A 16,479-nucleotide genomic window follows, 5' to 3' on the forward strand; every position below is an offset into this window, starting at 1 on the left:
AAAAGTAAAACGACGACGAGAATACAATATCAAGCAATTTGATTTTAAAATAAATTAAATTCAATATATACTAATATTTCGCTTCGGCATACAGGCCATCATAAATACAATTATGTTATTACTCATTTCAAGATTTACCGAATCCGTCGGACAGCCTATCCCGCGTTTCTTCCTTCTTACACATGTTTATTGTTGTGCATGAAAACACAAGGAACAGTTGTACAGCGTATTCTCTTTTGTTATTGCCAAGATTACAAAAAAGAACCGAGGAACCGATTAATGTGAGACAATGTTATACAACTAGTTTTGTCTGTCGTGCATCGTGTTTGTGGTTCGTTATTGTTAATGAGAATGTCTTTCGATGTTTGCGTCAGTAATTTTGTTTGTCATCGTGCCATCTCTATTTTAGTTGTTATTAGTTCATTTGCCGTTAATTTGTGTCATTAGGGTTTTATGTGCGTCACTCGTGTTGTTAAAAGCGTATGTTCTTTGAGTGCAAGTCCAGTCGAGTCGAAGTTGTCGTTGAAAGAAGTCGTTATGTTGTAATCGTTGGTTGCTACTAATTTATACATTCATTATTGAAGAATCTTGATTTAAAAAACGTTATTGCGAACTGGAGTCTGGTTTACGATCCTTATCTGCCCTGTAAAACTTAGTAGTTTTACATTGGTGACCACGACGTGACGAATTCGCAGAAAAAATGGAAATGATTTCAACAGAACAATTCAGAGAAGTTCTGTTGGATATTATAAAGACCGTTGTATCTCACATGGCCGAAAGGGTGAGGTTGGCAGAGGAGAATGGGAGAAATTTCTTCGTGAATCGAACTAATGTCTATCGTGCTGAAGATGGCCAGCCCATTTGCTATTGTTGTTTGCGCGTTGGTCACGTTGCCAAATATTGTAGGGACAGGAAATTTTCTTTAGCATCCCAGGAGAAGTGTGATCAAAATGAACCTGTGATTGTTGCCTCGGTAGCTGAAGAACGACCTCGGGTTACCTTTATTGGCAACATCAAAAGAAATGAGCCACATTTTCAAGATCTTCAAATTCGAATCAAGAAATTGGAGGAGATTGTCAATGAATTGGAGTCACATAAACTATCACGACCAATGGTGACGCGACTGCTTTCTTCAAAACCAATGGAAGTTGACGAGGGTTTATTAGCCACAACATATGAAAAAAATTTGATTGACACTAAAAGAAGAGAAGGACATTTACGTGTACATAATGTTGTTATAGCCTCGGATAGAGAACCGTATGGACGGAATAAACTTGGACAGGGACATTATTTCTTAGATGGTACTTGATTTACTCATTTCAGTAAAATTATTTGATTTGATTCTTCGTGCTGCCTTATAATACTTTTATGTTTCTTCCCCTTCGAGAGATCAAGTCAGGAGGCTTGTCTTTCAAAGGGGGGAGTAATGTTATACAACTAGTTTTGTCTGTCGTGCATCGTGTTTGTGGTTCGTTATTGTTAATGAGAATGTCTTTCGATGTTTGCGTCAGTAATTTTGTTTGTCATCGTGCCATCTCTATTTTAGTTGTTATTAGTTCATTTGCCGTTAATTTGTGTCATTAGGGTTTTATGTGCGTCACTCGTGTTGTTAAAAGCGTATGTTCTTTGAGTGCAAGTCCAGTCGAGTCGAAGTTGTCGTTGAAAGAAGTCGTTATGTTGTAATCGTTGGTTGCTACTAATTTATACATTCATTATTGAAGAATCTTGATTTAAAAAACGTTATTGCGAACTGGAGTCTGGTTTACGATCCTTATCTGCCCTGTAAAACTTAGTAGTTTTACAACAACATTGCTAATTTTGACGCAACTACAAAGCAAGTGGATTACATAATCGATAACGAGCATCATAAATAAACTGCTATATTTGAGAGGGTTCGAGGGAGAAACGTCCCTATTTTGGATAGGAAATTAACTGTCAAGGAACATGACTATCAAATACCCAACCATCATGAAATGAAAAGATAGCAGCCACACGAATGACCAAAGTCGATTGAAAATTGAGAAAATCATTTCAATTAAAACATTACGTCACTATGACGTCAGCGTCTACACCTAGACCATACCTTGCTTACCTTGAAGGAAGATTTTCAAAGGAGCAGTCTGTTTGAAGAAGCTTTCAGAGAAGGAGTTTTTGGAGGAAGACTTTCAAAGATTTGGTTTTTAATTAAATCTTTAAAAAAACAAAATACATGAAATCTTTCTGTGTTTCTCATTTGTGAAGTTTATTTCAGTTCAGGTAGTCAAGAAAAAGCTTTTCGTATTATACAAAATGCACAACGGAACAAAACGATGCAATGGTACAACTGAGGAAGTGGCAAAAATTATAATGCAGTTTAATCTTGTAAAGTCGGATCCAAGGGGGTAAGGAGGTGGTCCGACAAAATTAATGTCCGACCTCTCCGGAATATGACTTTTGACTTGAATAAGGTAAAAAAGTCAGATAGGAGTTGAAAATCAATTCGACTTAGCGAATGCTAATCTACATTATCTTTGTATGTTTATATGTTTACATCACGTTCTCGGATCGGATTTATTGTTATTGCTCTTAGTTTATGCTCCCGTTTTGTTGCAGCTATCATTTCTCTTTTTAGATCATAATTTTTAAAGCATAATTCTCCATCTCCTGATGTATGCATTTCTTTTTTCAGTGATGATTTTAATGTCATTTTCAAGAATTATACTAAAATCTATGGATAACGTTTTGTTTTCTTCACTTATTTTCTGATTTTTACTTTTCTTTGTCAAACTTTGATTTCTCTTTCGATATGCTACCTCTATTTACACCCTTCATTTTGTTACGGTTTACCCTTTCAATCATTATATTTTCTTCTGAATTCCATGTTTCCCACCAGATCTTTAATACCACTTTCGACCCAGGGGCGGACACTTGGTCAAATATTGGGGGGCAAGCCTATTGTCTTAATAAGATGACGTCACATTTCTCATTGTTTTAGAACATAATACCATTGTCCTCTAAAGTATTGGGGGCGGTCGCCCCCTCGCCCTCCCCCAAGTGTCCGCCACTGCTTCGACCTTCATTTTTCTCGCCTGATCTTCATCTCAGTGAATGATATCAACCCGTTTGAATTAGGCCATGATTCCCATCTGATGTAACCTAGCTCGTCGCTAGAAATGCCTATGCTCATCAAGCTGTTTAGATTTGACGAAAATTTTTTCGTATGCCACCAAGCTCCTTCTCTTCCTTGAGCCAGATTGAATATTGGAACACCATCATTATCCCTGTCGACAGTTGTAAACATTGCGCCGTTACTTGAACCCAGTGAGTCACCAATATTCCCCTTGCTGTATTCAAGATGGACTCTATAACCATTCGTCTCATCTGCAATACGAAAGTTTCTATAAACAGCAAACCCTTTTTTGCCATTTACATCTTCAAGATCAACCCGTAGAGTAATATTATTCCCTTCTGTAAGTTGAAATACTGAATTTAGGCCCAACCAGAAGCTGCCTTCGAGCCTCCCAAAGCCATGCTTGTAATACTTCCAATGCTTCTGAAAGCTAAAGCTGCTGTCTTTCCTACGTTGAAATACTGTCCATCCACCCACTTCAGTCTCCATGTCACAAACTGCCTTGATGGTCGATCCATTCTTCAAGTGAATGTCGATCAATGACACCCCTGTAATTCCACTTTCAAATGCTTGCGTGCAATCTTTGAAACCTAAAAACAAATCACAAATGTTTGAACGACAGAAATGAGTTGTTAATGACTTTTTGCTAGGGATAATATTCAGGTGCTGCAGTGCAAGTCGGAAAGTTTGCGTGGGATGTGCGGGAAATGTGCAGGGGGATGTGCGGGAAATGTGCGGGGGGATGTGCGTGGGGATATGTGGGGGTGTGCAGGGGGTGTGCGGGGGTGTGCGGGGGGAGTTGTGGGTCAAGAGCAGATTACAGACCCATGACAAAAGCTCTTTATTTGAAAATATGAGAAAAACTTATAAATTGTAAATGCAAACTGACTTGTTGAACAAAATGTGAAATCTTAGTGAAAGTAAATTCATTATCAAAAGGTATGATTTTCTATGTGTATAAAATGTCCAATGTGCTTTTTTAGAAACAGCAGATTCAAGTCTGCGAATGTAGGACTTCACGTAAACAGACCTAAATAAAAGTCACCATTATGGAGCCCTTTGAAAATTGAAAGTATATTCTTGCTGTGTGGCAAATATTGTGCTTTTCTGGAAATTTTCAAGCCATAGCTTTCATAACCAGTTTTCCCGCATTTAAGCCGAAAGTATTCGATTTTTGGGTTTGAGCGTATTAAAGTGGGGCAACTGCCCCGAACACCTTTATAATGGGCCTTACTATGAATCTTTGTTGAATTATATCATAAAATATCTTAACAGGCATTAAGTAAATCGCAAGTGTAAGACATAAAATACAATGATATAGCATAAAGTTTACCATGTACTTGTGCATTTTGGTTCACATTCCTTTAGGCCATTTTCAGGCAATTCAAGAAATCTTTTTTTACACAAAGAAGCTGTTTCCTTTCGATTATAAACCTACCTTTTGGAAACCTATTGTATTCAACACAATATTGCGGTAATTGAAAGTTCACTTATAGATGAGAAATGAATATATTGATGCTAAAAATTTTCTTTTCGACTGAATCGAACTCGAAACGGTGCTGTGATATTTGGCGAAAAGACTCTTTCTAGCAAATAAAATGCAAACAACTTTTTTCTGTTGGCAAACCGGCTTACACGGTGTACTTAAACGAGTCAGTGAATTGAAATTCTTTGTAGACAAAATTGCTGATTTAGTCAAATATTGTGTCTTAAAACCCGCGTTTATACTCTCAGTAGCTAAAGCCAAAACAAACAATTTTTGGATGAAGCTTGTACAATACGACGTTTGTCAAGTATACAAGTAATTGTATGCATTACGATAATTTCAGGAAGCAAAAATTAAATCATCGATTCTGACAAGCTGAGAGGCGCATGAATTTTGGTTTTATGACTTTGAAAAATTTTTAACGTTAAATCTTTTTAAATGCCTGATTTTGACAACGAACTTATAATCTTTGTTTTTATTAAATTCAACAAGCATCATATTATTTTCAAAATCCAAGAAATGTCACAGTCTCAGTCTAACTTCAGCAGCAAAAGCTAAATATTAATGTAACTGCAAAAATGGAGAAACAATTTAAATCATTTGTTTAAGTCACGAATTGATGCCACGTTCAAAATGTTTTAGAGGGAACTTTCGAGTATTTTCTTCTAATTCTCAGCCTTCAAATTCCAAAAACCTAAATATTCATCTTCATTTTCCAGTTGCTAAACCAAGTTTAGTAATTTCCAGGCTTGTTCTTCAGGCTCGTGCTATTAACTAGAAAAATTTATAATTAAAGATTCATTTTAGATCGGCTGCTCTTTTAGGAAGAAGCCGCAATAAGTACATATGATCATAAAATGAAGAGAACTAATGAAAATGATTCGAATTTCCATTTCTTCCAGAATCTTCCATTTTTTTAATGTATATTTGAGTTTGAGCTCAACTTGCTATCCATAAAGTCTAACATATAAAAAATTCGCATCAATCGTTTGGAAAACACTGGAATTTGTTTGTTTGAAAACTGGATTTTGGTTTTGATAACATAAACTTTTTTGTATTGAATCCAAAGGTAAAAAGAAAGGCAGGCAGAAAGCTGTAGCCCCCCCCCCCTCTAATATTTTTAAATTTTATTAAATAACTTTTTAAAACAGAGATGTAGATTAGATTTCAAATTTGCTTCCTAATGAAGTTATAGCCCAAGAAGATTAACCTAATTCATAAGTAATATTAAAGACAAATCAAGCTTTTACTGGTATTTGTTTGCTTCTACCAATTTTCTAAAGAAAGTCTTTAGGACACCGAGAGGCTATGCTTGCGAGGAAGTATCTTGTTCCTTCCTTTAGATGTGACCACACTACTGGAAAAAGTAGAAAATAGGCCACTCTGACTACGAAAATTCAGAATGCTTACAGCTTTCCATATCTCTTAAAAGCACAATTTCCGAAACTGTAAAAGACAGTTAACTCTTCGTGAATATTTCTTCTTCTTCTTTACAAATGTCATTAGATAAGCTTTTAAAATTGAAGTTTATATTTATTTTTAGTGAAAGCGAGTTAGGAAATAAACGGTGGGTTATGTAGCCAAAAACTGTTTTAGAGGACATGTTTGGAATTATACGTAAAACGAAATTGTTTGAAAAGATCCTACACAATCTTGACTTCTTTATTTTAAATTGTGTAGGATTGTCAATCTTCGACTTTTTGCCATGGAAACATCAAAGATGCTTCCAAAATTGTCTGCAATGGCTGGATATTTACAAGAGCAGCATTTAACAAATAATCAGCAGTCTGCATTCATAGATCATTCTAGAGACGTGTAGAACGATAAGACTGATTAGCTGTAGAGAATGTGGCCATTACTCGTTGTCTGGCTATAGACAGGCATATGTGACGTCATTAAAAGTTGAGTGTTACTATGACCTCCTTGAGAAAGGTGGTACCCAAGATTGGGGGTAGGATGGTCTAGAGTTGCCACTAGTTCTTCACAAAATATGAATACCTATATGGTAAAATTTAAACTCATATAACAAGAACTGCCATTGGCCAACTTTTAAGTGTCTTGCAAACCTGTCGGGTCGTTGTTCTTTGCATCGTAGAGATGGAAACAGGGCTCGACGCCTTGAATTCATTGAAAAATTCCCATCGATTGAGGGAGGTCATTGGGGTGGGGGGGCTCTTGGGAGGGGGGCTCTACATGTTCTAATCTAAAGGAACTGTCAACTTATTTTGGAAATTAACCAAAATGCAAGTAAGACAATAGTTTTAAATATACATTGGGACCACTTTTGATGGAAACTCATAACCTAATTTCATACATCCTGCGTTCATTCACCAGCTATCTACTTCCAAATATTTTTACAGCTACGATCAGGCAAAAAGTTCAAAATGTGGTCCTAGAATTGAATAAGCTAAAATTGATCTAAAACTAAGAATCAGAATTTAGCCGAAGCAACACATAGCAAAACAGAAATTAAATCGATAAAGCTTTGTAATGTCAAGTAAATGTACGACGGATTTTGTAAAAAGTTTTGTTGCAACATGAAATAGCCATAGATATTTGAGAGAGAAATGAATAAAGTTTGAAACGTAACATATAATTACCTGCTATATTTCACAATCTGGTATTTCTTCTTTTTTATGTTGAACTTAAGCATTGAAAGGAAAAGGAAAATTAACTTTGCATGAAATATTTGTACGCTATACTAACCTTTAAAAGTATCCTTTTGCCAAATTTCCTGAAAATTTGCGTCAGGTTGAGTGTAGAATCTTCTGAATTTATTAGAATCTTCTTTTGATTTTGCTATGAATCGACAAGCGTTTTCTTGCGAGCATTGCAAATGGTCGAGAATGTGAATCTCATCTTCTTGCGCCTTTGCATCTTCAGCAACATTGTCCAGTTTTCTGAAATGATTGCCTGAAGTTTTCATCTCTGCTCTTACAAAGCTTAAATACAATAATTGGAATGAAAGTGTCAATCTAATGAAAGTTAAGATCCCCATGTCCATCATTCTGAGCCGGTTCTCAAAAACTGATTGTGTCCTATGATTATCTATGTATAATCTTAGCAAACTCAGATTGCATTTGTTTTTGTAAAAGGATCTTCAACAACAGCCGTTATATTTACTACCATTTATGACATCTGTTTATGAACTGCTTCGTGGCCAGAGGGCTGGGGCTAGGAAGCTGTGGCTACCGAGTTGTGGCCAAAGAGCTATTACTTAACGGCTTTAGCAAATTCTAAGCGAAAATTACAGCATACTTCGAAACACGAAACAAAACATTTACTGTCTGGGAACGTTAACAAATTTTTAAAATTGTTTAAGCTAGATTGCTAGGGTACGCCAGAGAGGGGCTTTGGGGTAAAGGGCCCACCTTGCTTTTTGATTGGAGAAGCAAGGCGTAAAAAGTTCCCTATCCATGACAGTATCCCTGATTTCGTCTTCGTAAATATCAGAAAATGTTTATGACGCCCTGACAGTTGGTACAACATCCTGACAATCTGGTAGGCTAGGGCAAAAGCCAAGTGATGCAGACGCCAATTGAAAGATGCCCCAAAAACCTACATTTAGACAATGGTACTTGGCCCAAGTCCCGTTAAGTGTTGTATCTCTTGAACTTGAACAAAAAAACCTGTGGCCATGACATGATAAGTGCTAAATTCTTAAAGCTCTCTGTTAACATCATTGCAGGGCGCAAATATTTTAAACAAATGCATCCTATAAGGAGCATTTCTTAGCTTGATGAAAATGGCAGTTGTTTCTACTGTAAACAAAAAGAAACATTCATTCAACGAAGAGAATTATCGACCAATTAGTATTTTAACATCTTTCTCAAAAGTCTTTGAAAAATCTTTGTAGCTCCAACTGTCTCAATTTCTCAATATGAATTTCTCTGACTTTTAATGTGTCTACAGAAAACATTTTTCATCCCAACATGCTTTAATAAGATTAATAGAGGAGTGGAAAACTAGCCTAGAAGCTAAGAAACACACTGCAGCTGTACTTGTGGATTTATCCAAAGCCTTTGACAGCCTCCCCATAAATCTACAACTTGCAAAACTAGCTTCTTATGGAGTCAGTATTAATTCACTCAAACTTTTACAAAGTTATCTCACTAACAGAAAACAAATGGTGAAAGTCAGTGGATACTTTAGTTCATGGAGGCCACTTAATCAAAGCTCATCAACCTCTTTATAAATGACATATTTCTCTTCAACAAAGAGGGCTCCCTATCAGTGGCGGTTCTACGGGGGGGGGGGGCAAGAGAAGCCACGGCCCCCCCAGGAATTTTCTTCGCCCCTTGTTTTGCCCCCTAGTTTTTTTAAAAAGTTTCTATTAAAAATTAAATGTTTCCTTTTGAATCTGTTCAATCGTTTTTTGACTTTGTTAGGGTTGCTCTTTCTATTTTCCTCAATGATATCTTTATTGCATTTATTTAACAAATAAGGGGCCCCGATAAGCGTTTTGGTTTGTAACCGAGGTGGACATTTATGAAATTTTGGCTCCTTTCTAATAAGTTACCAAGTAAAAACCAAGTGTTACCAAGAGTTCTGTAGTTACCGAAAAACATTCTTGACAATCATTTAAATTCTATATTTGCCATATATTATCACGAAGATCTACCTTCTTGCGGTGGGGTGCGCAGGGTCAGCCCAATACCATCCCAGTATACCTTGGCAATCTACTATTACTCATCGAAATTGTATGACTTGAAATTCTGTGTAACAGAATGATTTGCTTGATCTCATGGAGGTTGGATATAAGACGTAACTACTATGGAAAAATGTTTCCAATCAACCTCACAAAGCTATTAGACTTTTATTTTTTAGAAGTTTAGTTCTTCTGTTGAGAACCATGATCATGATGCATTATTGTTAAACAGATAAAACTCAGTGGAGTAACAGAACAAAGTTACTTTTAGTCAAATAACAAACGGTCCCGAACCTTTAGAGGCCCCCAGCAACAATTTTTCTTTGTTATTTTTCCTAGGGGACACAGCTGCTCCTTACACCACTAATAAAACTATTTGGCATAATGATAACAGCCTTGATAGAGCTGTAGCAAGGACATACTTATCTATGGGGAGCTAAGAATCGGTGCATTGTAGCTAGCTAATTTTGAGCCACCAAGCCACTGCTTAACATTCTACTAGTTTCCAAAGTAATAGCTAGCGCTGGCTCCTACAACTGAAAGTTTGGCCCCCGGTTAGCCCCCTCCCCCAGATTTTTAAGACTTAAATCGCCACTGCTCCCTATATAATTTTGCAGATGATAATAAGATCTCCATTTCGGCTATAAATGTTGATGAACTCCATAGATTAGTAGCTACAGCATAACACCAATAAATGCAATGACTGGTTTAATTCAAATAATATGACAGCCAATCCATCTAAACTTCCGCCATTAATTGTTGGTAATAACGACAATCACATTACAGAATTTCGCATAAATGATTGCTTCAAAATAAATGTAAATAGCGAAGTAACTCTACTTGGAATTCAAATCGATGAAAAACTAAAATTTAACTCGCATATTGATAAAGTATGGAAAAAGCTACCATACAGCTAAATCAAAAGACTAGCCCGGTTCATGGGTAGCAAAAAATAATGGAAATTGTGAATTCATTTATTCTTCGTCACTTCAATTACTGCCCCTCATCTGGTTATTCTGCATTAATGCAAGCAAAAAGTAGGTCGAGAGAGTAAACGAGAGGGCCCCTACGATTAGCCCTTTCAGACTACACTTCATCGAATTCTAAACTTCTATTCAAGACTAAATCTACTACAATTCATATTCACTCCATTCGCCTGCTAGCACTAGAAGTTTTCAAAACTTTGCACAACTTGAATCCAGCCTTTATGAAAACTACTTTCTCCCAAAACCCAATAGCTATAATCTTCGAAGAATTGACACTCTCTCTGTTCCAAAGGTTGAAACTACAAGTTATGGTATAAAATATTCGCTTTTTGGGTCCAAAGATTTGGAATTCTCTTCCAAATGAAACAAAATCATCCAAAAATGCAAATCAATTCAAAGCTTTTATAAAACATTGGTACTTCGATAATCAATGCGCCTGTAACGCTTGCAGTCAATAACTTCCATAATGCAATCTCTTAAATTTCTCCACGTTAATGTATATCAGTGTTCACAATTAACAGTAAAAAATATTATTTCTATGATTATTATCTCTCAAGTCACAAGCAAATGACGATAAAATTCTAAATGCAACTCTTTCGGCTCAATTTGATAAGCTGGAAACAATGGTAGAAAAACCGGCCACCAAAATCGCCACACAAAAGCTATTTTTAAAGGTGGGGCGGACCAGTCCTCTCCTCGTGTACTTTTGTTGTAGTTTTGCTAATAAGGCGTGACGAGATGAAGTTCTAAATTGACAAATTCGCCATTATCATATTCGGTGAACACAATCTTGAAACGACTCGTTTAAAAAATGGGTCCCTTATACTATACTTAGACACGGTCTTTTGTACTCAAACCTCTTCCTTGTGTAAGTCTATTACGATTAAAGAAAACCGATATGATTCTAAAATCAGCAAACTTGACATTATCTGTTATTCTTAAGAAGATGGTGGGTAGACTCCGCTGTAAACATGGCCCTACGTGCTATATTTTAGACAGGAGCACTTGAACCCTGTCCATATTCCTGTGTGATTACACTAATCTTACTAATTAGAGTTGATAAAATTCGATATTGCGATAATGCAAAATGCTGAACCCCTTGATTGAATTCTTAGACAAGAATTACTTGTTTACAGTCCTCTTTTAGATGTCAGGTTGCTGTTTCTAAATGTATTACTATATTAGAAAAACCACCATAGTCCTAAATTGAACTGATAAGGTAGTTGTGTACTGTAATGTTTTGAATAAATTAACATATTATGACGCAACAATACTTTATTAGTTGTAGAGCACTAAGCCAGGGAGTAGAACGTAGAATATATATGAATATGATTAGGCCCTTTTTAACAACATAACATGAATGTCGATAACGATGGTTTTAAATAACTGATATGGTGCCTTTGCTTGCAGACTATCCCCAGTCTCCAAGACAATTGCCCGGCCTCGGTTTCAAGCTGCAAAGATAGTTACCACTACCACGTGTATGGTGTAACAAGGCGTACAAAGTATTTGCAGCCATTGTTGGCATTATGAAACAGGGGAAAGAACACGCCTTTTGGGATGGCAGACAATTTCTCTTGTTAAAAGCATATTTGAATGAAGCTGTTGGTCTCGCCTCATTGATATATGTCATTGGATAATAAACCATTTGCACTTTTTTCAAACACTTTCTGATAAGACACCAATTTTCTGATTATAGGAAATCTTGCACACCCTCACCCTGATGTGCCTCCTGCCCCATGCCCCCTTTTCGCTTGAAGCAGTTTTATCTCGAAGCTCTCAAAACCACTCTCCCGTCTACTAAATACCTGAGGCGTCAAACAAATGAGACGAAATAATCCTTTGGGTAAATAGTCTGAGCTTTTTCTTTGAATTTCAAACCCTTGATTTGCAACAGATGTTATATCCCAGAAGATCATTCTAACATATATCTATTTCAAAACGTGTATTTAGGAAAAAAACGCGCATGAAAAAATTATGTGTCTCATCATTCATTCAAAGCCTTTATTTCATATCTAACACATGTGCTAATAGCTGGAACCAAATCCCTCCGGAAAGCTTTACAAGAAAATAAAATATTGATTTCTAAATGATAAAGTATAGTTGTTCCGTAAGGTTCAGTTTCATAACTCATATTAAAAAGCTTTTATAACTGACATTAAGACAATATAACCTTGTGAATCGTTCTTCAGACTTCATCTTGAACCCGTTGTGATTAGCTTGTTGGCTGACGTCGTGAAGCGACAATTATTGTTTAAGCCAATACACAATAATAATACTCATTTCTAATAGTTTCTGTGTCCATTAAGAAAATATATCGACTTATTTGATTGATTTTTAAGCACATTTGAAAAAGAACCATATGGTATTTAAGCATTGCAGTGAACGCTCTTGCTTGTTAATTAGCGACTGTGTGTAGATTTTGGTGAAAAACCTTTAGATGGTCTTCGAAGCTTGGCATATTTACTACGGTCTCAATGTTGAGACTAATTTCTCAAAAGAGAGTAGCCAGGATAGATAGCTTCTATCAATTCATTCCAAACAACTGCTAAAGAACAATGCTAACAATCTTAAGCGAGACGACATTCTAGACAAACTCACACGTTCAAGATTCTTCAAAACGTTTTACGTCACTACGTCACCATGGATACATTGTCGGCATTGGCAACAAAAAGGATCTATTAACATTTGAATTTTGCTATCAACAACATAGTAATTTATATATCTCAAAATTATTGCTGGCAAGTTAATGAAGTTCCCAAGTAACAAGAAAATTATTTCCTCCCCTTGCCAAACGCTTGCATCAACAGGACGTCAAAATGGGAGTTTTTCTGTCAAAAGAGTACTCGTTTTATTGCAATAATTCAAATGAACGACTTGCGCGTATCTCCGTTTTAAGCATAAAAGAGAACCTTTTCCAGTGCCAGGAACAGTAACAAGCAAGGAACACAAGTAGAAGTTCAACTCAATCACAGCTGAAGGTACTCAAAGCGCAAAAATGAAATTCTTGGCTGCAGTAATGGTTGCTGTCATCTTGATGGTATGTTTATCTTTCAATAACGCGTTTGAATTAATTTAGATATACATGCAAAGAAAGATTACATAGAAATTACATCAGCTTCATGAAAAATCAATCATGTTGGTGACAATATATAGTTAATGATTAGTTGTGAAATCGGTTGTAGTCTTTTATTTTTGATCCTAGGTTCCATAAAGGTGATTCTTCTTTTTCGTGTTAATGACGCGATGATATTTTTACTACTTTTGATAATCGCAAATTTTGAAAAGGCACACTCTTGGGTATAGCTAAACACCATATCAGTGACTCATCTTTATGGAGTGTTGTCACCCCCTTCACATTTTCAGTGCAAACAAATTTTTCCATTGATCGTCGTTATATTTTTCATAATTTTAAAAGACTTAGGGATGAACAAGATTCTGTCAGTTTTGCTCAGTATACACCTCAACAAAGATATAAATGCACTTTGTCAATTCTTTAGATTAATGAGTATAGTGCGTTTTGTAACAGACAATTGCTTTGCTTTTGGTTAGAGAGAGAGATCTTCCATATGATATTAGAATGTTCACCACTCCTATGAAACCTTGTTTGAAAAAGGCAAATAAGTATTTTTATGTGAATTCTGCTACCCTTTTCTATTGGGAACTCTAAGACTTGTTAAATTTGCGGGGTACTCAAGTCAGACCCAAAACATGTACACCCAAATCTTTCACCTGAAGGTAATAGTAAAGAACAAAGCAAAACGAGGACGATAATCCAATGTTGTGTGATATTTTTTTAGAATGAATTAAATCTTATATACCAATACTTCGCATACAGAGCTTCACAAGCCCAAACTATTTTACGTTAACCCAGACTAAAATATTGGGTTGCTTCACATTTACTGAGATACTGAAACAGTAGATCCAACAATTTTCACAAACATTCTTCGACCGAAAAAGTAACTGGCATTCGACAATGCTCTTTCTGAATATTTCCTCAAAATATAACAGTTCCAATAGGTATTGAATCACAAAGGCTTTTCGATATTGCCAGGGGCGCACATCACAAAAATTGGTGGAGGGGGGGGTTGGACCACTCCGTACCCCCTAATGTGTGCCCCTGGATATTGCATTCTTAAAGTTGTATAAAGATTTTGTTGTCTTGAAGGGCGGGTAGACGGGCATAAAGTGATGTTGATTCCCTGAATCTTCTGCTTTTCAGATTTCTCAGGAAGGAGAAGCAGACTCAATGCCGACCGGGGGATCGAGACATCCAGGTAGGAATCTTATCTTATACAAAGCAACTGCTTGTAAACAATGGTATCAAAAACCACAAAATCGCACCCATGATTTATGCCTTCCTTGGACACTATCAAGAATGCAGATGCGATGCAGTGGGATTCATGCTTTTTTCATCAGTTATATGTTTTGATACCCAATACAGTCTCTTTTAGTAAGAACTATAAGAACTAGATAATGCCGGCCTAGGCTCTAATTTGTTGGATAAAATGTTGCTCTAGTGCTTTCAATGTTTTTCTCTCAAAGTCGATTTTCAAGCAACTACATACTAAGAATAGCTTCTAGGACCACTTTATAAAAACTCTGCATTTGGAAGCACATTAGATTACAAAACCTGTTTTATGTGTTTACATAAGAGTAAATAAAAAAATTGTGCTTCTTTCTTCCAATTTCATTTGTTTTCTTCGTTATGTCACCCATAATGGCATGTCTCCCCTCCCCCCCCCCCCATTTCTTTCTACTTCTCAAATTCCATTTCATCGTTTTGTCGCTATCCCATTCGCCTTTACCTATTAAATTAGAGTTTATGTTTTCATTTTCGACTTTGCTAACTTGCAACGATTTATACATTTTGCAAAGATACCATTTAGAAGCCATGGCTCGTCAATTTCTCTGCAATGCTTCGTCATGCTCAAGAACTTCCTAAAAAATCCTAAAAAACATCCACCTATGCTACTTTTATCTTCACAGATATTATCTGCCCGTTTGCAGTGGAAGAAACGCTTAAAGCCAACTGCACAGAGCCAACACGTCATTGCAATCCATCAATGTGTCCGAACGGATACATTTGCTGTTGGTACAAATGTAGCAAGCTCTGTATGCCGTATTTTAATTACCCTGTTGGGAAGTGAGGATGAACACTTTGCTTATTTCGCTTGTGAACTCTTCGACGAATTGTGACTAACCTGGCAACAAAACTAAATGTTTTTCACATGAGCAATTGTTTAGGTGTTTTATATCATGTTTCGTTTCAAAATGTTCTTCTTCTCTTTTGAATTCTCTTCTGTTGATTGAGATCCACAAACAGATGACATGGGGCCTGGGCCAGATAATTGAGATGATTACGTCACTAATCGTTTTATGGCAAAAGACGTCATTTACTAGAAAGGCCTTTAAATAATAAGTATTTTTCTGCTTTCATGCATATTAGTTAACAAGCCCAATCTTGAAAATTTTTACGCGGTAAAATTTATATGCAAATTTCCAACTTTTTGTGAAATTTTACCCTCGATTAAATTTCGAAACAATCTACCCTTCCTTGCATCACCCTTGGTAATTTTCTTATAAAAGAGTGTGACAGAACCTAACGCTTTTCATTATTAATGGATTGTGCATCCTCAATACTTGATATCATATTGAACTTGATATAGGAAAATACATTCTAGAAGTAACAGAACATGAAGTTGTCTTTTTATAACTATCACAATTCGCAAAATTAAATTCAAAATCTTATTATTTCCTGCTTACCGATATTGAAATCCTTTATTTCAGAAGATTATGTATTTGTATTCTTTGGACCTGCCCTCTTCATATTGCTTAGAATCAAACTACTCCCAATAAGAACGTTGCCAGACAAGCGTTGGGCTTCTCTGCACTTAAGTTGAATTAACAAACCGCAAAAATAAAATCTTTGCTAAATGTTGAACAAATGTTAGCAGATTTTTTAAGCAGAAAAATATTTCCTGGTTTTGTAATTTAATGAGTTATTCGTAAGTTAAAATGAAAGCGTAAAATCTAGGTTTAGCGTACAAATGCGATAATGCATACTTACACCAGTAGGAAATTGTATCATACAAAATCTTGAAATTTTTTAAAGAAATAAAAATGAGAAAATTTTCAAATTAATGTTAACTATTTTTTCTTTGTTTTTTGCGGGAATATGTTTCTGCTCGCTTTGCTCGCAGGGACTGCTTCTTTCAGATATGCCTCAGACAACCTTTCGCCCGCAGTT

The 16,479-nt window shown here is 36.0% G+C and overlaps 1 protein-coding gene and 1 long non-coding RNA gene across 2 annotated transcripts; one reads left to right on the forward strand and one right to left on the reverse strand.

The window, feature by feature from the left end:
- Positions 1-22: 22 nt before the first annotated feature.
- LOC135683622 (ficolin-2) lies at positions 23-9,146 on the reverse strand. Its single transcript, XM_065198930.2, has 2 exons — positions 7,302-9,146; positions 23-3,699 (listed from the first exon to the last, which is right to left on the reverse strand). The coding sequence occupies exons 1-2, from the start codon at positions 7,600-7,602 to the stop codon at positions 3,056-3,058; spliced, it is 945 nt and encodes a 314-aa protein (XP_065055002.2). The 5' UTR covers positions 7,603-9,146; the 3' UTR covers positions 23-3,055.
- Positions 9,147-12,679: 3,533 nt separating this feature from the next.
- Positions 12,680-15,504, forward strand: LOC148959982 (uncharacterized). The gene is made up of 3 exons (XR_016143886.1): positions 12,680-13,269; positions 14,452-14,506; positions 15,219-15,504. It is a non-coding gene; the product is annotated as an uncharacterized LOC148959982 (long non-coding RNA).
- The last annotated feature ends 975 nt before the right edge of the window (positions 15,505-16,479 follow it).

This window comes from Rhopilema esculentum, chromosome 7 (assembly GCF_057945365.1).
Source record: "Rhopilema esculentum isolate cy_ngs chromosome 7, ASM5794536v1, whole genome shotgun sequence".
NCBI lineage: Eukaryota > Metazoa > Cnidaria > Scyphozoa > Rhizostomeae > Rhizostomatidae > Rhopilema > Rhopilema esculentum.